General features: G+C 36.0%; 1 protein-coding gene across 3 annotated transcripts in view; it reads left to right on the top strand.

Moving 5' to 3' along the window:
• Nucleotides 1-27,826, top strand: part of LOC149552265 (Cyclophilin-like peptidyl-prolyl cis-trans isomerase family protein) — a 310,257-nt gene that overhangs the window by 198,414 nt on the left and 84,017 nt on the right. For all 3 annotated transcript variants that reach the window (XR_016352888.1, XM_089787791.1, XM_089787790.1), the window contains exons 7-9: nt 7,942-8,044; nt 12,561-12,614; nt 12,935-13,090. Coding sequence is in view for 2 of the 3 variants with exons in the window: in XM_089787791.1 (XP_089643917.1) it covers nt 7,942-8,044; nt 12,561-12,614; nt 12,935-13,090 (313 nt within the window). In the remaining variant the exon portion in view is untranslated. The remainder of the gene's footprint in view (nt 1-7,941; nt 8,045-12,560; nt 12,615-12,934; nt 13,091-27,826) is intronic.

Raw genomic sequence — 27,826 nt, 5'->3', positions numbered from 1 at the left:
GTGTTCCAATCTGACTGGTGTTACCATTTATAAGATTGGTTTTTCTATACGTGCTATTGTATTGCTGAATATTATAATACAATAGAAGTTTTGAGGTTTTTCTATATGAAAAATTGTTCTTATGCTGATTTATACTACAATAACTAGTCTGAAAATTGTATCAAACTCAGTATTTTAACGAACATTTATCAGTTCATTTACTAGTTTATATTATTGGTTTGGTTTGCATTAGTTATCCACTTGTCCTTAAATCTATTTATGAGAAAAATTGGTAGAATATCCATTATGGATATTACATGGAACATAGACTGTAGAAAAGGAATCAGCATCAATATCTAGAGGAGATATTGGAATATTTAAAGACAATAGTATCCTCAGATTGTACCACCAGGGAAGTTTTTGTAATCACTATAGGAACAATTTTTGGAACATTTTCTTCTTAGGGTTTTTCCTTAGTCTTAATGGTCTATATCTTCTCATATTGCTTTCCCCTTCCTTTGTCTAATACCTACTCAAGAGGTGCATTCACAACCCTTTTTACCTTGATCTTAATCTTGGTTCCATATGAAGTTGCATTGTCTTTAGTATTTTCTTTTATTTCAGACTTACGCCAAATTGCCCTTGTATCACTACCTAACCCGACTTTAAGCTTTATTGTTTTAACACCTTGGCTCTTTAACCTAGCATCAGTGTTTGATATAATAGGCTAAAATCTATCATGAATTGAGATTCTCTCCATATGTGAGCACTACGCGGGTGGAATTCAAAGGCTTGCAGTTCTTTGTATTATGAACTCTAGATCAAGAATCCCTTTGTCATCCATCATCCTATCTAGAATTCTGGTCAAGGTCTATAATTTTCTTCATGGTAAGTATGGTATAATTCATCCTCCAAATCTAATCCTCTATGTGAAGATCAATCCAAATGTCATCAAGGCAATGGACATAGGTGAAAGATCTATTGAATTTATCTTTCATCACCTTGTGGTCAAAATCACATCTTGCCTCAAACCTTTTCAATTTGATTTCCTGCAACTTCGTTTCCATGACCTTGGCTCTCACCGAAGTTATCAAGAAATACCTCTCAATTTGCAGGAGCTTATGAGTGGATATGTTAATCCTTGATATATGTTAGGCTAAGTAATAAGCATAAACAACCATCAATTGCCTTTCCAATTCCACAAGAATGATCCTGTTGGTAGGATATCTAGGAAACATATAAGGTTAGTCATCATAAAAACCAACTTTCATATATATTAAGTTAGGGAACTACAGAAAGAAACATCTGTATTCATTTACCTTCTTCCAAGCTGCATTACACATTCTTCTTTTCTCAAGTGCTTTGTCAAATAACCACATAAAATGCCCAAAGAACCGTACTCAATTACATTTTTCCAAACTCCATCAAACATTCTTCTTCTCTTCAAGTGCTTTGTCAAATAAGCATGTAAATGCCCATAGAAAGCATATGATACTATTCTGTAATAAATTTAGCTATGCGTTAGAGTCAGTTGTTGATACTATTCCCATAATAGTACCATCTATTACCCCTAGAAGGAAGACCTGAAAAGGGCCTCAATGCCATTGTATGTACACCAAATAGGAGTTTATATAGAATGTGAGAGTGGTAGGAGTTTGGTGAAAGATGCTCACACAAGACATCACTAATCACCTCAACCTAGAAGATCTACTGTTGGTTGTCTTATTACCATGATGTATCTATACATCCATGTCTCAAAAATATTAGATTCCCTAAGACCTATTCAAGAGGGTAATTATGTCATTGATTTTCTCTTTGAAATCACTACGAAACAACTTGAGTCATTAGGATTGATATGTTCACTCGTCGTGTCTCAGTGGTTGTGCATGCTCTCTGCAGCTTCAATTTTAGTCATTTTTTTCATGTTTCTTGTCATTTCGTTTCCTTTCAATGGTTTTGTCATGCTTCAGTGGTTGTGAATTGTTCTCACTTATAGTTGCAGGAGCTTCTTCAATGGCTTCCTTGTTGTTGCAAGCACTTCATTGCTGGTTGTCCCTGTATCATTCTCTACTCCATTCGGGCCTAGTACTACAACTGATGGTTTGTGCAGTAGCCAATCTGTTTTTTGTTTGTTGTCTATTGCTCGTGTATACGGTCGTGACTATTGGCCTCCTCATTCTGCAGTGGGTTGTCCTACATTTGTTGTGTTTATTGTTTGTTTTTGCTAGTTACGCAGGCTTCCTTTCCGCTTTAGTTTGCACATCTATTCCATTTTCATATGCAATTGTTCATCTTTTGGGTAAGTTAGAGTTCCTATCTTTAGCAGGGCACTTGGACAATTTGGTAGTGGTGTGGAGTTGTGGTAACAATGACAAAGCTTCTAGTTGGGGACTTCGTATTTATGGCAAGTCAAATTATGGTCAGAACTATTTTTAGTATGGGCATCCAGACTCATATGCACAACGATTGACTCATCCATTAGTTGGCTTAGTTTGATGTACTTACTATTTATAGTACGTCATCTAACATTTCCATATCTGGCAAGGCATCTAGATTGGCCTTAGTTGCAATATTGATCCTTGGCATCTTTGTTGATCAGGTATTCAAGCACTCACTAATTATACTAAGTCAAGGTTAGTAGAGATAGACCCTTAGTAAGGCAGTGAGATGTGTAGTGAGTACCATTGTTGACCTGTAGGTATAGACGGGTCAGAGAGATAATGAGTCATTAAGGAGATATTAAAGTTTGTAATGACATTAGTGATTGGTGGCTATATTATGAAGTTATTGTTTAACTTTATAAAGTGACTTTTAAGTGTGGGCCATTATATATATTAAAAGTCACACCTTTATCACATTATAATCTTATGGTTGACAACAAAAGAAAATGTTTAAAAGCTAAGTGATATAAATAAGTTATGGGAAGCGTATTTTTGAATTCTCTTGGAGAATTTTAAAAAGAAATAGATGGGAGAAATGGAATTTGTTCATACTTGTGCATTTTCTTTTGTTGATTTGATTGAGTGTTGGAGACAAGGGTTTGAGTTTCAGGCTTGGAGAATTTGTCAAATTCTTCTGACCTTCAGCACTTTGAGGTGGTGAAACACTCATTGAATTGTGCCAGATGTTGGCTTCATCCAAAGGCCAAGGTTGATAGAATTGGTTGCATAATTTAGAGAGAAGAAGCTATATTATTTTTTGGAATTGTTTGCAGAAGACTTAGGGACTGAATTAATGCAAATCGCTGTGAGCTATGAGACCTGCATTTGGGATTAATGGCAGTAGTTGAGCTCTTTTGAGGCCAAGACATTTATAGAGAAGGTGATGTTAGGGTTTAAGGAGGCCTATTTTGAGTAGAGGTTGCCTATAATTTGTATTTGCAAGCTTAGGCGTTCATAATTGCATTAAGAGGGTTGTGTTTCAGCTTAATATATTCAGCATTTTGGATTTGGAAGCCAGGTTCTTTGTTGACATTCAATAAATTCATTGATGTGCATCTTGGATATTGTAAAATTTTGCAAATAAATTTTTAGCAAATAAAATTTGCCTCAAGTGCATAGTGTGAGCAATTATTTTTCCAGTTCATGCTTGTTATTTCGAATATTGTAAAAAAATTCAAAAAAGCATAAATTCTGAAAAAACTCAAAAAAACATGAAACATTGCAAAATAGTACATTCTATACAAAACATTGTGGTTCTTATAGTGGTATTAGAGCGATCTCCTGCCATCATGCAGGGTTTGGAAATCTTGAGTTCCCATGCATGATTTGTGAGTGATCAACTTTCTTAAAATTATGTCAGTAATGGAAATAATCAAGTGGTTAGTTAAACAGAGAAATCAGATGAAGGCTAGACCATGGGATGCAATGGATGACAAAAAGGATGCCATGTATAGCATGTTTGGGGACTATAACACTCTTCCTCAAAATATTAAGAGAGATTTATCTTTCCACCACTTTATGAACTTCCATCCAAAGCTATACAATATGACTGGTTCAGAAAAGAAACAATATCACACGATAGCTTGTTACTTGTTTGCAAGAAGAGTTGTTTCATGTGTTGACAGGCAAAGAATTTCTGTTGGTAGGAAGGTGAAATTTGGGCAAGAGGTAATCACTCAAAGTTCTGATTTTTATAACTGCAGTCATAATGTTGAGCCCACTCATGAGATAGCAGCTATTCCATATGCGAAAGATGGTTGCATGGAGTTACCCAATGTAGAAACTCAATATTTGGGTGTTAGAAACAAGCTAAATGATGCAGGTGTTAGACACAGTATATCTGATTTTTAAAATCAGATCTGGAAAAAAAATAGAAAACTCAGTGGTTGGTAATAGGCCCTAGGATCAGGGTTTGGAAGGACATGTACCTACCTTGGTAGAAGTAAGTAAATATATTGTCATATCAACAACTTCTACATTACTAGTTGAGCCATCTGTTGAGGTGTTTAATAGTATGTTTGTGGTTGTTGATGTGTGCATCAATGATAGAACACATTTTGTTGATTATGAGATGAGTGATGTAGAGACAACATCATGTTACAATACAAGTCAACACAGAGATGAGGTTCACTTTGTGCATAATCCTTTGTTTGAGATGGATGCATCATTGTCTTGTGACAATATTCTTTTTGTGGTTGATGCTGATCACTGACTTGAGGGAGCTGGGCAAATTTTAGACCATCTGGAGACATAGTTCAGTCTCCTATACCAGTAGTTAGTGATATTCTTATGTCCATAAATTATGATGAGGATGTGGCTTCATCCATTACAGCTATAGGTGTTGCTGATATAGGTGGGATGAGTGCATGTGTTGAGAGCGGTGAAGAACCACACGTTGCACCAAGTTCTCTTGTAGCTATGTCTTTTGTAACTTTTGTTGGTGATGAGTCACATGACAGAGGTTTTATTCAGAGCTACAACAATCAACACTTGATTGAGGTGGGAACTATTCATTGTGACTGCATAGGGAGGAGTACTCATAACTACTTCTCAAATCCACACATCGAGGTTGATGCATCAGTTTGGATTGGTTCCAAGGTTATTACATTCTTTGTGGGATGGGGGGTTTCTTAATACTAATTCTTAAAACCATCCCCATGGGAAGAGATCCAGATTGTGGAAAATCCTTTATTGACTGAAAGGCTTTTGCAAGGGTCATCCATAAATGACATAGTGGTATTAAGAAGATGGAAATGGATAACAAAATGAAGAGTGTGCTTTATGGAACCCATTTTCATTAGTAAATTCATGGTTGTGGATTTATAGGTAATGACATCATCAAGGTTATTATCCTTGAGGCTAACTGAAAAATTCGATTATGAATCAAATATAATAGGGCCATTAGCCATGCTATCACATACAGTACCAAGAAGAGTATCAATGGTTCATAAGTGCCTAGCATCCTTAAGCATCGTTACATTAATTACAGGCAGTCCCTTCCTATAGTGGCCTTCAATACCAATTATAACCCATGACAAGTGCATGTATTGGTATGTTTTATTATCATAAGGAGCCATATGTCAATTTTTAGCAAAGTCTTTTGCAGAAAATAATTGAAGTTTTCCTTTAGAACCATTAGTCACTTTATGCTGAAGTTTAGCTACTTTTCAAAGTTTTTTAGACTGATAATGAGTAATACCCTTTAAACCTCTAACATTGTGATAAATTTCACTTGGACTTTTAATTGGAACTTTAACGACCATAAGGATTTCTATTTGTGTTAAGTTGAGAGTTCAAAGGACAGTCAAAGTCAAACAAATTAGCAGAACTGAAATTTTAATTCAAATTCACAAGTCATCTTCACTTCTAGTTGCCTTGTTGATTGATTGTAATGTTCTTGTTATTTAAGCACGGCTTGCAGGTAGTCTTTAGGTATGCAATTTGGATTATTTTCTTTGCATTGTGAATTCCTACTGGAGTTCTCAATTGTTAGCCATTTTGGAAGTGAAAGACCTTCCCTATTTGGTTTATCTGGTTTCGGTGGGATTTAACCCACACCCTATTTTGTTGCTTGTGACTCTTCGCTCAGATCTGGCAAATTAGAGCACCATCTTTCGGCATATATTGAAAGATTATTCATATTCAAGTTTCTATTATTGTGTCTGATCTACTTGTTTTTTTTTTGTATGAATCAATTTGCATTCATTGTTGCTGCTCAAACACCTAACCGTGTGGCATCTGGACATCCCCGTACAGCTCCCTCATTGCCCATGCGACCTTCATTCTTCCACACATCTTCCACAACACCTCCGTACCTCCCTTGCATCCTCCATCCACTTGTCGTACAGTCTACCTGGTCACCACCCCGTATGCCACCTCTCCATCTCCCCTTGACCATCGTACAACCATTTCTGTTCACCGCATGGTCCTTCCTAAACGCTTTATGGCCAACCTTGCATCTGTACGACAAACTTCATAACACCGTACAAACATCTCATTGTACCGTACGACCCCCATCTCCTTTGCTAATCGCACAACATCCCCCTCCTATCCATATTGCCACCTAGTAGTCCATACGGTCTCTGCCACAACCCCTTTTGGTGATTTTGCCAACTATAGTTGGAAGAAGTTTGTTCTCTGGGAAAGAATTGTAGGGGACAGGAACATTACATTGATAATCATCAATGATAAAGTTTGTATCCACTTTGAAGTTTATGGACCTATTTCAATTCTTAAAATCAAACTAGTTATGCTCATCAATCCTCTTGTAAATCTTTGAAGGTTAAAGAGCAGTTTCAATGTTCATTCATGTGTGTTGCATCTATTGAGTCAAGGAACAATTCTTTTTAAGGCATTGCTAATATTAGCTAGGAACAAGTCACTTGTTCAAGGATCCTCTATAACAAGAAGTTGTTTTCAATTTTCTATAAGAACTTAGCTGCAATTTAATTTACTCTTTGTTAATCTTTGAAAATTGAAATTTAATGCAAAAGTTAAACCATATTAAAGACCATATTCCATGTTATTGGAGTTAGAATTAATATATGTAGTTTAATATGCATATCAAACTTATCAAACACTTGTGCACTATTTCTGAGGAGTGGGCCCACGAAAGAAATGATTTTTTTAGAAAAAGGATTTGAGGTTTTCTTTTAGAAATGTGCTGGGAAAACCATCCCCTTTGAGAATCATTCTTAATTCCTTGTTTCCAAGGTGTTTCCTTTTGTTCTCCAGATTTTGGGGATGGTTAGGGGATGTCTCTAACCTATTTCCCCATCCTTGAGACATCTCGGAAACAAGGACACATCAAAAAGGGTTAGGAATGTGTTATCAGGTAATGCTGGTTATAATCAACATTTTCTCTGTATTTTTCTTGTGTCTATAAAAAATAATGTAATGAAAAAAACAAAGAGTACTTGGCAACTTGAAGAGTACTCCTGAATTTTGTAATCTAGGGTCTTCATTAATAAATATTAATATGATAGTTGGGGTCTCCATCCATAATTCTAATTTCTAACTCATATATTCTACAAATAGACATGTGGTGCATATCCATGTGCAAGGCAAGGAACTCATATAAGTAGGCAAAATGAGGGCTAGTGCAGATTTTTGGGACAATGGTCAAGGGGTTAATAATCCTCCTAACCTGAAATTTCTAAGTTTTACTTGAACCCATCATTCCATAAGAAGATTATAAGAGAATTCCATTAGTTGCATTTTGGTATAGAATCTAGATTATGACGATCAGAATTATGGCATAAGTAAACTTATTCTTGCTAAATATTTCTTCATTGGTATTTTGTTGGATTTGTATAACTTGAATTATGTGAGATAAACTTAAACTCTTACAAGGCTTTTTCACTTCCATTTGTAGCTTTTGAAATTGACATGATCAGATTGATTCCTTTTTTTCTTAATTTAAGAAATATTTTGTAAAATCATGACAAGTCCAATGTTTTACGTGATCAGGAAATTAACAATACAATTTGATTAAATGTGAGTTTTTTGGACTTGTTTTTAGGTTGACAGGAAGGGCCATTGTAGAGTTTACAGTCGAGAAGGCTGACAATTCAATGTTTTCTATGTCAACTACTGGTGGAAATGGAAAAACAGCTACCATCAAGGTCAGCATAGTTACCATTCTGGAGTCATCATCTATGTAAAAGTTATTGAACTATTTCATAAAGAATGATTGAAGCACCAAATTATTCATTTGATTTGTTTTATACATGTATTTTTTTTGAAAAAATAAAAAATTGTCTTAGATGCATGTTTTGAAACTACATTATCAGCCTCGTCCATAAGAGGAATTTGAATGCATCTCTTGAGATGTACTTCAAATAAATAATTTTGTCTGAAAATTACAAAATATTCATAATTATTTTGTATAGAATACATTCCTTTCTCATACTGTTCCTTGTATGGATATGTACACAAAGATGGGGGTTCAAATAGTCGCCAAACATTCATATTTTACCAAAATGCACTTGCTGTCTATAATTTATAACACACATGACAAAAGTTATAACATACTTGCATTAAGTCTTTACAACTTGAAACGTGAACACATCATAATATGTGTGCTAGTTTGAATCAATAACATTGTGCCCTTAGGATTAGAATGAGTTTGAACATACCAACCTTAAGAGTTGGACATGCAAATGTGGTGCCCAAATTGGTGTTTTTTAGAATACATACAAATAATGAGTATGTTGTTCATCATGTTGGTGTATTTTAGGACATTATTATGGAAAACACCAGTATGACATTAAGCTTTGGCTCAACTTTCTAGCTATATTTTAGAAATCCAAATATAATAAATCTAAGTAGTTATTCATGTTTTACAAAATTAGGAAAGTGGGATAAAGAATACATTAATTGAATAAACTATTAGCATTTATTTAATTAATAATAAGAAGATGGTTGAGAAGGTTAATAAATATCCACTCTTGTTTAATTAATGTTGTAATGGGTAAATTGAGTTTGGTAAGGTGATAGTTTTAGGTGTCGATGGGGGCGTGACATTTGATCAATTATCTTTAGATCTCTTGTTATGTGATAGATGTGAGTTTTAATAATAAGAAATAATCTTAGCCACTAGTCTAGCTAATATTTTCATGGTGAACTTGTCATACTAAAGCTTGCATTACATGCAATTAAGGCAGTTCTTGATGAGAACACAATTATACTAAGAGAGGAGATGAGGCAATGAATCACTATAGTAACAATTTTTTTCAGTTTAAACTTTATCAATGAAAATAAGCTCTTTTACTCAAATTTGATGATTATGCACATGTAATGAATACAATAACACAATATTTACCTGGGACCCATTTTAGGTGAAACCCATAGGAATTACCTAGTTATAAATTAATCTTTTACCTTAATCATACAATTAGCATATTAATTACAGTTTCTAGTGGATTGTTGTCTAACACAAGCATTGCTATTAACCACACCTTCTCTTCAATCGAACAAATCACCGACTTGTTATTGTCTTCAATATTGATCACTCTCCAAAACTCAACATGGTATTCTAATGACATGTTTTTCCATACTTCTTGGTCATTGGTCAAAACTTAACATAATAATGACCTTGTTTTTATACTTGTTCATGAATGATGACTTCTAAACAATAATGACAGTATTTGTCAATCCTGTCCATTTGTCTTCTCACCTTTGGTATATATTATAATTTCCATTTCCTCTGAAATCAATACAATATTCCAATATTCCTGGAGTATAAATAACAATTATTTATTTTCATACAATATTTTGTAACAATATAAATGTCATTTTGTATTAAGCTTCCTAATAATAATTTTAAATCCTGTGTATTGCTAAAATTGTTGTTCAATGAATTCCGACTTCTAATGTCAAATTGTCATTTGTTAAGAACAATTTGGTGATTTAAGCTTTGTAGTATGATCATTTGAAGATAAAGACTAGTTACTTTGTGTACTATCCTTCCATGCTTAATGTCTATGTTCGAAATTCATTCTTGTTTCGCTAGAGATCTCAATCATGGTTCTAATTTAAAATTGGATGCATTGTTTAGTCAAATCAAATTCTTTCCAATAGTAGAAAGAATTTTGTACAAAATCCCCCTCGTCTAGTGTAATGTTATTGAATCATCTTATGCCTTGGATTGAGAAACAAAAGAATAGTATTTAATTTCAACTTTTTTGTATTGCCAAATTCTTTAGATTCTAGTTGAAACGGACCTTCCCTTAAATGATTTGAATTTTGAAGAAGAGTTTATTGCACAGTGTTTCATTTTGTGCCACTTCAAAATATGTGAATTAAAATTCCAACACCATATGCTCTTAATTATATTTATGTAAGAGACATGTGTTAAATTTATGAACCAGAATACAAGAACACATTATGCAGAAATGCAAAAGAGAAGACACAAATGTTTATCTTGGGAAAAACCCTCCTACTTGAGGGAAACAACCTAGCCCACCAAAGATAATTCCTTTATTTAGATTCTCCCTCTACCACACAAGCTCCCTCTGAATCTAATTTCCGCAGCTGGATAGTCTCCCTCTGAATGTTATTTCTTCCTCTTCGAGGAAACTAATTACAATGACAATCAATATAGGTTCTTCCTCTTTCATGAAGTTTTGTCACCATTTCAATCCCATGGCCGGAAGCAGTATCCCCCATATTGATTTCTACAGCCTGCATGTAATTTCTCATCATTTCGTTGCTTCTCAATTTGTCCTGGAAGCATTTTTAGAGAGATTATACATAATTCATAAAATCTAAATATTCATGAAGAGAAATATATAGATCAATGCTAAAAGAATACGCTATTCTGAGAGTTATAACATGAATTAATATTAACTACATAAAATTCATGATCAATTGAAGGATGTATAAAAATAGACTTATCTCAAGATTGTCTAATTTTCCGCACAATCCACCAATTGATCTTTCGTCATCACGCAGTTATAGTGCAGGCAGATAATGCAAATTCGAACATGAACACAGCTGTTATCGTCAAAGACATGAATGTCAAACATGAAAGCATAGATGGGCATGACTGCATCCTCTTTGTTGGTGAAAAAACAATGAAAGCTTTGGACAAAGATGCATGGGAAGCCTCAAAATTTGAGATAGTAACTCTCATAGAAAACATAGAACAACATATTTAACACCCATAAGTCATCAAGATCCTTCTAGAATCCAAATGCCTATTGTGGTTTAAGATCTTTTCTCAGGCCCGCTCTAATACCATGTTAAATTTATGAAACAGAATACAAGAGCATAATATGCAGAAATACAATAAGATAAGACACAAATATTTATCCTGGGTAAAACCCTCCCGCTTGAGGGAAACAACCCAGCCCACCAAAGATGATTCCTTTATTTAGATTCTCAAAACAAATACAAAAACTCTTGCTTATGATTGATGCCTTCAAAACAAGTCAATCAATAAGCCTGCTTAATTCTCAAGTCTCTAACACACTCTAAAATGACAGATCTCTCTCATAAATAACAACTGCTGCAACAGAAGAATAATATTCTCTAGGACAACATCTAGATCAATCCAACTGAATAATATATAAAACAGAAAACTCAAAATACAAATGTTGATGCCAAGTCACCTCACACCCACTGCAGGAATGTTGATAAAATCACAGTAACTATTTCAATACCTTATTCAATTGACTCTAAAGAATACAAGGAGACTCCATAAAGTCATATGAAGAGACATGACGGTTACACTTGAAACTGACATCTTCAATGCATACGCAAATAGAGAGCGGAGAACCACATCAGTTATACAAATGAAACATCATCATCTTTTTGATACCATGTCAAGCAACACACCAATGAAAAGATACAAATAATATATGTTAAAGAAATCTCTCCCTGAGAAATATAAAGGATGCCATGAACAGAAAGCTGAAGACTTAATACGAAGAAAGCCAACCATATAAATGTTACTAAAATAACTGATATCATTAAAGAGAGGAAGGAGGACACGAAGACGTTTCCTCATAGCCATGATACTTTTTGATTGTTATTACACACGGAGAGTATGTAATGAACTGATCGAGCTCAATAAGGATTATGATATAGCTGATTGGAGGAAGATCTGATGAATTACAGAACAGCAGCAAGGTAGATGAATCTCAGACAAACTCACAGCAACCAGAACAGGTAGATAGGTTCTCTTGCTGCTACCAAAAAAATTCAAGAACATGAAATCAAGAAAACCTTTTTTTTTTCTTTCTATATGTAGATATAAAGTGGATATTATTCTCCATATTCAAATTATGTTACAAGAAATTTGTGCTTTAGAAGGATCAATCTATTTCAAGATACAAATTATGATCATTCCATATTAACAATCTTCTTTAATGGTTAATTCTTATAAAAAATGAAAAATGTAAGTAGTGTGCTAGGTCAGTCTGGACTCTGTTTAGAGGAAAATCGGAAACCAATGTTATATATTTGAGTGCGCTCAACTAAGAATCTGGATTGTGAAATTTTAGAATTCATATTCTAGAAGTTTGGAAAAAGCATTTTCAATTATGTTGAATTTAAGTTTTAATTTTTTTGAGTCATTTTAATTTTAGATATTAGAAATTATTAATTATTTCTTGATGCAATTCTATTCCTCAATAGGTCGTCCTTGATGGTTATTCGGCTCCTCTTACAGCAGGGAACTTTGCAAAACTGGTAAGCTTGAATAATTTTTTCATTTTAATAGTTCTACCTGCACTAGTCAAGGATCACAATAAAAATTTAAATGCTTAAATTTGTATCCTTCAAACATCCATCTTCATACATATGCAAGTTCATTCATGAATCCATATACAAACACATTAAAGAATGTGCATAATAACATCTAAATATATATGAATTCTTCTAAGAAATGCTTGACTATTTATATTAACATGTTAAAATTTAGAATATTAAACACCCATGAATGTTTTGGCATTATTTGAAATGTGATTTAGAATGAAATAGATTTTAGTCATTCTTTTACAATTTTGAAGGTAATAGATGGGGCATATGATGGAGTTAAGTTAAAATCTACTGAACAAGCAATACTATCAGACACTGAGGGAAATGGAGTTGGTTTTAGCTTACCAATAGAGATAATGCCTGCTGGTGGATTTGAACCATTCTATAGGACAACATTAAATGTCCAGGTATGTATGAGTTATGCAATGACCAATTGGAAAGTTCTTTTATATTTGCGAGCTATAATTAGAAGTTTTTCCTACATTAAACAAGTAGATTATTTCCAAGCATGCATATTGTTAGCCTATGAACATTTCATCAGTTGGGAAAATAATTCAGGAAATTGTCTTCTTGTGGTTACACCTGAATTGAATCTATTCATGAAAACCATATACATTTGATAAAATGCTATTATATAAGTTAAATAACATTTTTTTAGATCAAACTGTAGCCAAAAATAATCTACTTTTTCTCCTAAATTGAAAAATAACTTAAGTAATAAAGCTATGCAAAATTTTTTCTGAAGAACTGTGTTTGTGGAATACCAAGTGAAATAGAATGCCAAAAGTGAATCAAATAAGCCAACCTTCTAAGCTGAAATTTGAAACAATTGAGTAAAGTGAATGCCTAAATATAAAATAAACAATACATCTAAATATATACTAATGAATGATTATGTTGTGATATGTTTACTATTAATGAGAAGACTATTAGAAGTAACTAACAATAAGGAAACAAGTCATATCAGGCTGCCCATTGAATTTATTCTTTATAAATCAATGCAAATTGACAACAGTGAGACAGGCAGTCCAGGAAATTCATTTTGTGATGGACTCCTACACCATATGACAATAACCTACCAAATGTACTTTCAATGTCTTCTTTCCCATAAAAAAACAATCTTCAGTAAAAAGTTAGGAACAGCTTACAAAATCCATAGAATGTGTTGGAAACCTTGGTATAGAGAATACAAGGAGAGCCAAGGCATGTACTTCCAATGCCAATAATAACAGATATGTATGTGTGTTTAAATATTATCCTTTGCAATGTAATATTTATGTTTCCTATTTCAGTGTATCAATTGGAGGAACCTACATGTTCCAATCGTTATCATGTAATGTCCCATTCTGTGTAGTTTCTCTATGAGGACTTTGTAGCCTATTTAATTATCTTAGGTGTTTACTGTATTGGGTAAAGAAAATAATGCATACAAATAATAGAACAATAGATGAGAACAAAATAGTAGATAGGAATAGCAGAATTATATTTGCATACACCAAGATATTACATTATGCTTCAGATGCTATGAGATCAGATGATTACAATGATCTTGAAGGGGGATATAAATACTATCCGAGGAACCTTCCTGAAGGTAATTTGTCAGCCACATACAATATGTCGGCTACTATAATAGAACATTCCCGATACACACCCTGTCGGCTGATACCGACGACATACATCTCGATACAGACGGAGTACATCCTGATACACTGACGGGATGCATCCGATACACTAACGGGATGCTCCTGACACACTAACGGGATACATCCTGATACACTAATGGGATGCACCCGATACACTAACAGGATGCTCCCGACACACTAATGGGGTGCACCCGATACACTATTTCCTGACGACATCATCCCCCCCAAAAAGAAAAGTCATCTTCCGATGACTACACAACAAAAAACCCAACAACTAACTACATTATTCATAAAGCAAAACAACATGGACTTATACATCATGAACCCGAAGGATGTGTATCCAACTGCGAAGACCGGTTGCGTCGAAGCTAGTACACTTGATCTATCCAGACTTTCAAATCCGCTCTGATGTGCGAGTTCTCTTCCACTACTTCCTTCAGCATCAATGCAACCTCTTGACACTCAGCTTCTTCCCCGACCATTTGAGTGTGTAGATCGATGACGTACTTTCGGCCTTTGCTTTCAAGTGATAAAGTATTTTTCTTCCAAACGTGCTTTGCCTTGGCTTGTATCAGCCACCCCCGACCCAGAATAGCATTGTATCCTTTCCGCTTCAGTGGGATCACGGCAAAGTCCAACAGGAACGGTTGTCTTCCAATCGTCACTGGTTGTGTTGTCAGTACTCCCAATGACTTGATTCCATGTTGATCAGTTGTTAGCAACTGGAAGGTAGGTGGCCACAATGTTGGCTGTCCCAACTTTTTCTAGGTATCCTCTGGCAGCACATTGACACCAGACCCTCCGTCCACGATCGTGTCTGTTAGCATAGTCCCGAGAATGCCCATTTCGACAATCGTCGGATAGCGTCTAGATGAAAGAGCTAACAGCATCGGGTCTTCCGCACTTGCGCCCCCTTGTTTCTCCTTTTCTTGCTCTATTAGTTGCGTAGCAATCAGAGCTATATTCGTGAGTGCCGTACGAAGTTGAGGCATAGTGAGAAACAGATCATTTATCCTGACGGGTACCTCGGCTTGCAATATTTACCGTACAATGTTTTGTTTTGTGCAGTTCCGTACAGAGGTACCAGGCGTGTCCTTCAGGTGTGCCATTTCTACTTGCGTTGCTCTCTGGATCTCTACCCGTGCTTCCTCCAGTCTCTTGTTTTCCTCCTCGTATCAGGGTATAGCTTAGCCTGTTTCCGAGTGATTGCCAAAACTTCTTCCTTGTCTGTCTCGATAGTAATCAAGTTTACTCCAGACTTTGGGCACTTAGCATCGTTATGATTGCCAGGTCCACACCATCGGCATAGCAACTTTAGTGTGTTGCCGTTGTGCACTCTCGGGCGAAGTGACCCCACAGATTGCATACGCGGCATTGGACTATCAGCTGGCCATTCCATTATACTGGATTCAACTCCTCCTGCCATTATTGTTGTTGCCGCTATTGTTGTTGTTTTGACTGCGCCGATTATTTCTGTATCCTCCCAACATGGCACCCTCCATACTGTTGTTCCCGCTCCTTCCAGACGCAGACACTTCCTGTGTCAAGAACACTTGTTGCGGTGTTCTTGTTTTCAGGTTGAAAGGGCATTCCTTTATCGAATGTCCCATAATCTGGCAAATTTCACAGAATTGATCTTTCGAGCAACATCCCTTCGTATGGCCTTCTTTCTTGCACTCCGTGCACCATAACTCACTGCCCTTAGTCTCCTTGTTCATGTCCTTGAATTCCTTTATCATCTGAATCATGTCCTAAAGGGCATGGACCTTCTTGCTACTGTCCTCATCATTGCTGCTATCTTCTCTTGAAGACGCGTCGTCATTTGAATCGGACGAGCTGCTCTTCCTCTTCTTCTTTGTCTTCTGCTCACTTTCGAGGTTCATTGCACGATTGTACGCGTCAGTGTATGTCGATGGTGACACGATCTTCATCTTCTTTCGCAGCTTCGGGTGAAGGCCTTCAATGAACCATCTTTCCTGTAACCCATCAACGGGCTTATTTTCCATCTTATTGATCAAGTCCTTCAACTTCCTCGCTAAGACTCAGAGTGTTTCATTCTTCCCCTACTTAGTATTGAATATCTCCGCTACAATTTCATTATCGTCGCGCAAGAGTTGAAATTTTGCGATAAACTCTTTTTTAATGTTATCCCAACTATTTAACTTTTGTGGATCGGTATCAATAAACCAATCAATTGCCACCCCCCGTAGGGTTATCGAAAATTGCCTCATCCATTCGTTTGTATCTATTACGCCATTGGCCTTTCAAATCGTTTCACAGGTTCTACAATGTCGGATGGGATCAGCTGCTCCATCACCATCAAATTTAGGTAACTTCTCCTTTGGTCCTGCCATCTTGACGCTCACGCTTGGTATCCCAACGCTCACACTTGGTATCTCGGAAGCTGTGCTGTTTGGTGGAGAAGGGTCTCCGTTAAGCGAATTTGTTCCTTCTGGAAGTGGATCCCGGACAAAGAGTTCACTCCACACTCTTGCTCCTTCAGCACTCCGAGCCGTGCGAGTCGATTCTCTTCCGTTTGGATTGTCTTCCCTTGGCAAACACCAATTCAAAAACTCCTCCCTTGCCTCTTCCACCAACTCTACCCGCTGTCGAGTCTCCTCCAACAATGCTTATGTGCTTCTGCGTCCGTTGGCAGCAATCTTTTGAAACCTCCTTCTGCATTCAGCTTGCGCACCAAAATTAGATTTCCTTGTGCTGTGTGTATTTTGTCCTTTTCCTTCAGCTTGTTCTTATTCTTGTTCAGCTGATTTGACATTACTCTTCATTTGCCTGCCGTTCCAAGTCCATTTGGGCAACGGCGCCAAATGTTTACTGTACTGGGTAAAGAAAATAATGCATACAGATAATAGAACAATAGATGAGAACATAATAGAAGATAGGAATAGCAGAATTATATTCGCATATGCCAAGATATTACTTAATCAGAAAACAATTCCCATTAGAGGGTTGAGTGATTTGAAGGGAATCTCTTCCAAAGAAGTGGTAACAGGTCATATAGGGTAGTCTACATAATATTACTTCATATTTCAATGTGCATTTCATATATTCTTTATTTTTCTTATTTATATTAACAATCTGATGCAAGGTTCTTCGTAAATACAGATTTAGATAACGGTACATTACAGTGGTATCAGAGCATAATTCTGCCACCCTGTGGATAAAGGCTTATGTGTCATGTCCCCAATTTCTGCCCTTCCTTAGTGACAACATTTCTAGCAAGGTTGGTCTATTATCTGGTTCCCATAGGCTAGTAGAGCATAGAGGGAACCAACCCAAAGGCTTTGAGAGTCATGCATGAGCTTCCCAAGTAGTTTGGAGCAGTAGACAACAGTTTCCTACAATTTAGGAGGGATTCCTAATTTGTAGGGATTGACTAGGAGTGGTCTAGGAGGCATTTGGAGACCTCGGCGAATGTTTTGAAGACTTAGAGTGCATCTCCTATTTTTTAGGAGGAACTCCCAGTTTAGTGACAGTTCTCTCAGAGGTGCACGCAGTAGGGGAGTCATTGGAAATCATAGGAAAATATAGTTTATTAATTTAAAAACTACAGCAGATCAGCAAGGGCATCTATTATGGATCTTTCATTATGCAAACTTACGAGAGAAGAACAAAGACAACAATGAATGATTTAGCAAACAAACTAAGGTCATATATGGAGCAAAACAACCAAACAAATCAAACTCTATTAAACCAAATGGAGAAATCAAACCAGGCTCTCCTGCAAGCCTTACAGAACATGGGAAATTCAATTAATAATTTAAAAAATCAACTAAACATGGGGATAGAAACTAGTTCAATCCATTTAGAAAATAATAATATAGCTTCAAGTTCAAGTCTTCCCCAACCAACATTCATACGTAGAAGAACAAACCAAGAGAAGAGGAAGTGGTAGAGCAGCCCTTAACTAGTATAGAAGATATTGTAAGAGCATATGCAGCCTTGGAACCTCACGTTCAAGAAGTAGTCTCGTTTAGGGAATTTTGTGCAGATAAAAGAAGAGAAATTCCTGGAGGATACATAAATGAAGAACTTAAATGCAAAGTAAGTAAGGTCACAATTCCAACCTTTAATAGATCAGGGGAAATTGTCAGCTCATTAGTGGGGTTGCCGGTTCGTGGTTCGGTTCTGGGTTCGGGTTCGAGAACCGGTTCACTGGTTCGACGAAATTTTGGAAAGGGGTTTGGGTTCGTTTGGGTTCGTTAGTAGAAAAACATGTAAAAATTATATATATATATATATATATATATATATATATATATATATATATATATATATATATATATATATATATATATATATACATTTTTATGAAGCATGAGTTAAAATTAGAATGTAGCATAGTACCATAAACACATTTAAAACTTTAAAACAGCATAAACAATAACATATCAATGTATCATGGTGAGCATACCATCATATAGTAACATAGTTCAATCAACTTCAACATCAAAGATGAAAGATTCAAAACATTTAAAATGGTGTCATTGTTTCACGTTCAAGTGTCATTGTTTCACGTTCAATGTTTAACAGTAACTAATAGAATGAAAATCTATTAAAATTCTGAATTTCTAGTTCTAAGTTCTTCATTCTTCATCTTCATCTTCTTCATATTCATCTTCTTCTTCTTCATCTTCTTCTTCATCTCCTCCTTCGCCTATGCTATTACTTGCACCAAGGCCAATGGGATCAGCAGCAGAATCAACAATGGTATTGACATCAAAGTCATCAAAATCATCAATTGTAAGCGCAGCAGTGGAAGCATCCAAGTCCGCAATCTCTGCATCTACATCCCACTTCTTTGTCTCCCCTTCTTTGTATTCTTGACTCTTGTGCGAAAGAAGGCGCAAGTTGTTATGCACAAATACCAGGTTCTCAGCTCTTTTTGATTGCAACCTATTGCGCTTCACTGAGTGGATGAAAGAATAGGTGCTCCAATTTCTTTCTGATGCAGAAGAACTAGCAACCTATAAAGACAACATAAGGTAGGCAATTAAAAAGGAATTAATTCAATCTTATTAAAAAATTCTTTTGAAGATAAAGTGAGCTAATTAAAAAATAAAATAAAACTTACTTGTGATATAACTTTGATTGCAAGGGGCTGCAATGTTTGGAATTTTTGGCCATGGAGGTACCACCAACCATGAGCATGCTTCTTGAACCGATGACGAAGAGCATCATTACTTAGACCTGTAGCATTGACAAATGCTATGAACTCATCCATGATTAGATCTCTTATATCATCATCAGGAAATATTCTTCTAAATGTTGCCTGGTACCCCTTAGACACTTCCATATCTCTATATGGTGGCAACCTTCCTGGTAGATCACAATATTGTGAGCTATAGTATTTGGGGGTCAAGGCATAGGCAAGCAAATGTAATGGAGTGGTCATTTTGTTCCATCTTTCATTAATAATTTTTTGCACTTGTTTGGAAAAGGTCTCTTGCGGATCTTGCTCCTGCTCATTTATAACTTGCCTGATCTTCTCAATCATTGAGTCTATGCCATCATAGATCTCTCCAAGGCAAGGCCTATCCATGTCAGTGTACCTAAGCATGCTCATAATGGGCTCGGTGATCTTGAGGAGATATTCCACACGTTCCCACCATGAGTCAGCCAATAGCCTATCCTTTATTTTGTTTGCCCTTTCAGTGTTCTTTTGCTTCCATACACCCCAATTGTTGCTGATTACCATACCTTGAAGTGCATCTTTCACTTGCACAAGTCGTCTTAAGACAATTATATGTGATGCAAAACGGGTCTCAGCAACTTGTGACATAAATTAGAGCAAAAAACAACTATTAGATACATATTTTAGAAAACTAAGAAAAGTATACACATTGGCAATTGCACAAGTAAAATATGAAAAATCAGAAATTGTCAAATATTAAAAATTAAATTACTAATTTGAGTTCAAGTTCATTTACCTTCAATAGCTCCAATTTTGAGTAGTTCCTGAAAAGAGATTGAGTCATGTGGTGGTTTGTGACAAACATTTGTATGTCCTCAGCCTCTTCATACATTGTTTTGATCCACTCAATTTGGTTCCCAATCTTTTTTAGCATAAGATTGAGTGAATGGACTGCACAAGGTGTCCAAAAGATATGTGGATATCGTGATTCAACCAACAAACCTGCTGCTCTACAATTCTTTGCGTTGTCCGTTATGACTTGGACAACGTTTCTTGCTCCCACTTGTTCAATGGCCTCAATTAAGATATCAGCAATAAATGGCCCATCTTTTACTTTGCCCTCACAATCCACCGCTTTCAGAAACATTGCCCCTTTAGGGGACACCGCAAGGACATTGATCAAGGGACGGTTCCTAGAATCCTTCCAGCCATCTGAAACAATTGTCACCCCTGTCTCAACCCATGAGTCCCTTATGGGCTTCAATTGATTTTCAACCCGTTGGACCTCATCATTCAACAAGGTGGTGCGAACTTTCTCATACCTAGGGCCACAATACCCTTTTGGAGCTTCATTGGCACCCCTCAACATGTCCTTCCAAAACGGAGAGCGGACAACATTAAAAGACAACCCATTTGTATAGAGGCATCTTCCCACCTTAATGTCAGCAATTTCCCGAGCCTTGTTTTGAAAAGAAGTTTCTATTGGCCCCTTTCTTTTGTGTACAATGGGGATAGATTCAGTGTCAGTGTCCATTGTAGTATTGAAGAAGGGGTGGTCTTGTACAATAACATCTGAGGGGGCCTGCATTCCCTTAGCTTTTTTACTTTTATTGCTACTACTACCGAGTTCTATTGCCCTGCGTCCTTCTCTCTCTTCTGCTGCCTCATGCTCTTTAATATATTTTAACACGGTGTGATTTGGAATAGGGACACCATTTTTGCTAGGGCATTTCTTGACTCCTCTTCCAGCATAACCACATAGATGGCCTACCACATGATAATAAGAACTATTTCTTTCTACATCACATCCTCGACATCTCCAACGAAATGCACCACCTCCTGGAATGGGTTTTATAATGTCTACATACTTCCATAGAGGAGAATCGGAGTTGGTTTCCATTCTTTGTTCGGTGTTGCCTATTGATGAAGAGGTAGATGACATTAATTTCGAACCTTTCCCTATGGCAAGAAATTACTAATTAGATATATGTTCATAATCTATATGCAAGAAAATGATGAATTTTGAAATAATGGAAAAGATTCAAGAACTTAGAACATATGAAGATTGAAAGAGAAATGAATTTTTTTTGGAAAAACTAGAACAAAACAATAGTAAATAGAATAAGATCTTACCTGTTGGTCCTTTTCCAGCCATTGCAAGTTTGCAAATGTGTATAAATGATGCACAAACACTTCAAGAACACCAACAAGTATTGCTTCAAACTCCTCCTTGCACAATCGGATGCTTGCTCAAAAACTTATGTGCTCTCCTTCAAGGCAAAACAACCTATTTAGAAACATCAAATGACTATGAGAGAGCAAAAAACCAATTCATAACACCTTTTTAGGGTACGTGGACTCCAAAAATTATAAAAAAATGCAAATAAGTCACTTTATTTCCGCGTCCGTGGGCGGGTTCTTGGTTGGGTTCGAACCTGGTTCGATTTTCCCAGCCTGGTCTACTCGGGTTCGAACCATGGTTCGAACCAGTTCGAACCAGGATTCGAAAATCGAACCCTGGTCGAACCTTGGTCGAACCGGACCAGAATCTCGAACCGGTTCGAACCAGTTCGAGGTCCCGAGGGGGGGGAGGGGTACCCGTGTAACTTAGGAAAAACTTAATACATTCTTCATCCTAAATCCTATGACAAAGGAAGAGGCACTCCAATTTGCCATAATCCTTTTGGGAGGAGCAGCACATGATTGGTGGACACAAGGATGTATCTTACTAGGTCATAAAGATGTGAAAACTTTCGAAGAGTTCTCCCAAAAGCTCATAAACCAATTTGATGAGAAAGATACCGAATGGTACTTCCAATAGTTGACACATCTTAAGCAAACAAGAACCCTACAAGAGTATATAAAGAAATTTCAAGAAATTTCAGTCATGCTCTCTGATCTATCCCAAAAGAGGCTCACCCGAATGTTTCTAGAAGGTCTCAAAGAATCCACAAAGATGTTGGTAAAACCCCACGAACCACAAAATTTGGAAGAAGCCATAAGGAAAACCAAAATGGTCGAATCTAATAATAAGGAGAGATTCCATAATTTTCCCTCCAAAACTTTCCACCGAAGTGAAGAAATCAGCAAGGAAAACCAAAATAAATCATGTTACTTATGCCACAAGCCTTGGAGCTTTGGACACAAATGCCCTCAATGAGAAGAACTAATTCAGAAATATTTGTGCTTTAAATGTAGGGAACCTTGAGGACAGTGTCACCGATGTAAAAGAGGACAAGTAAATCAATTTGAAGAAACAAGTAAAAGAATCAGAATAGAGGAATTAGAACAAGAAACCTTGGCACTCATATCTCAAGACGAGAATAGACCTTTCCGAATCAAAGGTGTGCTTAAGGGACAAAAGGTGATTGCACTTGTGGATACAGAAGCTTCTCATGATTTTATCAGCAAACACTTGGTTAAAAAAAAATAAGGTTAAAAACTCAAGATTTTGAAGAATTTAGAGTCAAGTTGGCTAATGGCACATTAGATCATTGCAAAAAGATAGTTACACAAGTAGAAATCACCACAAATGGATATGTAATTAAAAGGAACCTTTGTGTAGCAAACATACAAAATGATATCATCTTAGGGATGCCTTGCATCAACTCCCTAGGACGTTTCACCATGGATGGGCCAAATCTGGAAATATGCTTCAAACATGAGGGGAAAGACATAATGCTAAGAGGCATGACTGATGAATCAGCAAGGGCAGTATCTTGTAATAAAATGGAGAAAATCTTAAAACATGATCAAGGAGAAATGATAGCTCTATGTATGATCTTCGATAATAACCCCACTAAAGAAAAAACATTCCACCTAGAGATTTGTAATAACCCCAACAGGTTATAACTTCAAACACCAAAAATCTTTATAGTTCAGTGGTTTGACATTTCGTCAAACACTTTGCAAGCAAGCTCTGATACCACTGTAATGGTCCTGCTCAAATCCGACCTTAGAATGCTGATTGAAGGCTTGAAGAATTTTGTCAAACACTTTGCATACAAGGTGTCATATGACGGATATAACTTTTCAGATTGCTGCAATGACTCTTGTTTTGATTTGCATCAAAGAGAATGCTTACAAAAAAGACTCCAGATTGTCTAAACAATGACCTAACATGAATGTGCAACTAATTTTGACAATATTCAATACAAATATGTGACTTAACTACTTGCAAAATGCAGCTACAACAACTAGTAATTATGACAAATACTTTGGATGCAACCTAAGAAGGCATTAATGCACTTACAACCAACTGTCATTACTATAAACACTTAGTATGCAAAATTATAACATTATTTATGCCAAAAAGAGAACTTACAGCCAATTGATATTTTGTCAAACAATTGGAATGCAAACTAATAAGCTGATCATCAACTCTAGGGTTGCAATATAGATAGTCTAAAAATTACAACACTCTTTCAATTGCAAAATCCTAGCCTTCGTTTGATACCAATAATGCCAAATGGCAAACAAAGACAAGTACAATGTAAAATAGTGAAGTGCTGAAGCTATATTTTGTACTCAGTTGAAAACCTACATTTCTTAGGAAATATGCCAAATGAGAAGTGAAGAACCTGATTGTAGATGGTTGCAATAATTTTCTTCAATGCTGCCCCTTCTGCTTTGCTTTTTTTCGATCTGCTTTTTCCACTTGCTTTTTCCGGATTTGCTTTTTCGAACTGCTTTTTTCAGATCTGCTGTTTTGAACTGCTTTTTCGGATCCGCTTTTCATACTGCTTTTTTCGGAGCTTCTTTTTTGGACTGCTTTTTCGGTTCTGCTTTTTCGGCCTGCTTTTTTCGGACTGCTTTTTCGGTTCTGCTTTAAAATGGCTTCCTATAATTTCATACCTGCTAGAAATGACCTCCAATAATTTCGGCCCTGCTAAAATTGCCTTTTGAAATGCTGAAATGCTGAAAATGGCCTTAGGCCCAATGATGCCCTAGCTGAAGTGACTGAAGTATCACCTCCAAATGTGCAACTCTTCAGAAGATATTTCACTTCCTCAGTTATGTAAATCCAAGGGAGTTTTCGTTCCCAAAGATCAACTAACTATCTGAAACCACTTGGCTCCATAATAGACTATGTGACTAAATCACAATTTGATGTCAAGAGAGAAATAAACAATTGGATGATTAGAATGAAGCCCGGGGTGCCTATTTATTCTTTTTCTCCACTTTCTCCAAAAACTTCTAGAACATTATTTTATTTTATCTATTAAATAACTTTATAAAAAATATTTTATAATTCAAGTCACTTTATTAAATTAATTAAATATAAAGTTACCTTTTAATATTTATTTATTTGATAACTTTATAAATAATTAACTTAATACCACTTATTTATTTAATTAAAATAATTAATTAGTCATCCTCATAAAATATTCATTATTTTGGACAACCTAATTAATTAAATTAATTAAATCAAATTGCCTCCAAAATGGGGACACGACAAGATTCAACCTATTTTTGAAAAATATAAAAAGGTGTTTGGAGATATATCCCCTGGGCTTCCCCCTAAGAGAGGTTTTGAACACACCATTGACTTCGAAGAAGGAGCAAAACCAGTAATCACTACGCCTTATAGGCATCCCCACAAATATAAAGAAAAAATAGAAAAAACTATCAAGGAACTTCTAGAAATGGGGCATATGCAACCAAGTAGAAGCCCTTTTGCATCATCTGTTGTATTAGTAAAAAAGAAAGACGGAACTATGAGGATGTGCATTGATTATCGGGCATTGAATAAGAAGACCATAAAAAATAGATACCCTATCCCTAGAATTGATGAGCTAATGGATGAATTACATGGAGCGAATTATTTCTCCAAGATTGATTTAAGATTTGGATACCATCAAATCAGAATGAAAGGAGAAGATGTACCTAAAACAACATTCAGATGCCACTACAGACATTTTGAGTTCCTTGTACTCCCCTTTAGACTCACAAATGCACCAACAACGTTCAAATCTTGCATGAACCATACCTTTAGACAGCAGCTACGCAAATTCCTTCTCATATTTTTTGATGACATTCTCATTTATAGTAAGGCATGGGAGGAACATTTAGAACACATCAAGGAAGTCCTTAGTATTTTAGAAAAAGAATTCCTTTATGCCAAAATTTCAAAATGTGAATTTGGACTGAAGGAAATACTTTACCTTGGACATAAAATCAGTGAGGAAGGAGTAAGTGTGGACGAAGAGAAAATTAAAGCTATCAAGGAATGGCCTAAGCCGAAGACTCTTACTCAACTCAAAGGATTTGTGGGATTATGCAGTTACTATCATAGGCTTGTTAAAGGATTCTCAAAAATTGCAGCCCCTCTTATAGACTTAACCAAGAAATGAGCGTTCACTTGGGATGACAAAGCACAATAAGCCTTTGAACAACTCAAAATCATTATGAGTACATGCCCAGTATTGGGCATACCCGATTTCTCCATACCATTTGAATTACAGTGTGATGCCTTGGGAGATGGAATAGGGGCAGTACTAATTCAAAGAAAGAACCCTATAGCTTTTGAAAGCCGCAAACTCATCGGAGTTGAAAGACATTATTTGATTTATGATAAAGAGATGTTGGCAATAATGCATGCCCTGGCAAAGTTTCGATAGTATTTGGTTTGTGGAAAATTCATAGTCAAAACAGATCATAATAGCCTAAGCTTTTTCTTAAATCAGAGAGATCTAAATGATAGACAACAAAAATGGGTGAGCAAAATTCAAGCCTATGATTTTGACATAGAGTATGTTAAAGGAGTGAATAACGGGGCAGCAGACGCCTTATCTAGAAGATCCCACATCAAGCATATTTCTTGCATTTCAGGTTGGAAAGAGGATATAATAGCAGATTATGCAAAGGATCAAATTGCAATAGAAGTAATTGAAGGGAAGATATCCAACGGCGATTTTAAGATCTCTAACGACCTCATCTTCTACAAAGGAAGGACCTATTTGACTCCAAAATCTAAAGTAAAAAGGCTAATTATGAAAGAATATCATGACAATCCATTGGTGGGAGATCTTGGATACTACAAAACGTATAAACAGATAACAGAAAAATGCTCTTGGAAAGGATTAAAAGGAGACATACAAAAATATGTACAAGAATTTAGAATTTGTCAGCAAAACAAAGTAGAGCAGTCACACCCTGCAGGGCTGTTACAACCATTACCTATTCCAAATAAAAAATGGGAAAGTATATCTATGGATTTCATAACAGGGTTACCAAAGGTTCATGGAAGAGATAGCATCTACATAGTGGTAGATAGACTCACAAAATTTGCTCACTTCTTCCCCATATCAACGAAATATAAAGCGCCTCAAATCGCAGAAGTATTCTTTAAGGAAAATTTTTGTCTCCATGGATTACCCAAGAACATTGTAAGCGATAGAGATAGCAAGTTCCTTAGTAAATTTTGGCAAGAATTATTTAGACTAGTTGGGACTTCACTCACTCCTAGCACCAACTATTACCCCCAAACCGATGGTCAAACTGAGATTGTAAACAAGTGGATAGTGGGGTATCTAAGAAATTATGTCACAGTACAGCAATTGGCTTGGATCAAGTGGCTACATTTGGGTGAGTATTTCTATAATACAACATATGATATGTCCATAAGGATGAGTCCCTTCAAAGCATTGTATGGATATGAAGCAACGACATTTGGAAGCCTAACCATCATTGAAAGTAGAGTACCTAACGCACAAGAGTTCATTTAAAGAAATATTGATATCGTCAAGGAACTAAAGGATAATTTACATATTGCCGAAAATCAACAAAAGCTACATGCAGATAAGAATAGAGTAGAGCGCTCATTTCATGAAGGGGATCTAGTGTACCTGCGACTATAGCCCTATAACAATCATCTATTAAGAAGAATGGAATAGAGAAGCTCAAACCTTGATTCTATGGGCCATACAAAGTAATTAAAAGAGTTGGGAAAGTAGGATATGAATTGGAGTTACCTAGCTACAGTCAGATCCACAACATGTTTCATGTATCCAGACTCAAGAAAGTTTTGGGCCAACAGGTAGTCCCCTGTGTAGAACTTCCCCCTCTGGATGATGAAGGACAACTCTGCTTGGAGCTGGAAATAATTTTAGAGACCAGAGAAATGGCATTGAGAAATAGAACTGTGAAAGAATTCTTAATTAAATGGAAAGGATTGCCTGTTGAAGATGCTACTTGGGAAAAGGAAGAAACACTCAACTTGCTTGATGACAAGCAAAATTGAGATGGAGGGTTTGTGATAGCCCGTGTAATTTCGTACACAAAAATTCATATTTTGGTAATAATTATCATTTATAAAGAAATAATAGAATAATAAATTAAGACCTATT

The sequence above is a fragment of the Cupressus sempervirens genome, chromosome 6 (genome assembly GCF_028749045.1).
Source record: "Cupressus sempervirens isolate cs-2001-9-10 chromosome 6, ASM2874904v1, whole genome shotgun sequence".
Lineage (NCBI taxonomy): Eukaryota > Viridiplantae > Streptophyta > Pinopsida > Cupressales > Cupressaceae > Cupressus > Cupressus sempervirens.
The sequence above is the reverse complement of the archived record's forward strand: the minus strand, read 5'-3'. Positions and strand labels throughout refer to the sequence as shown.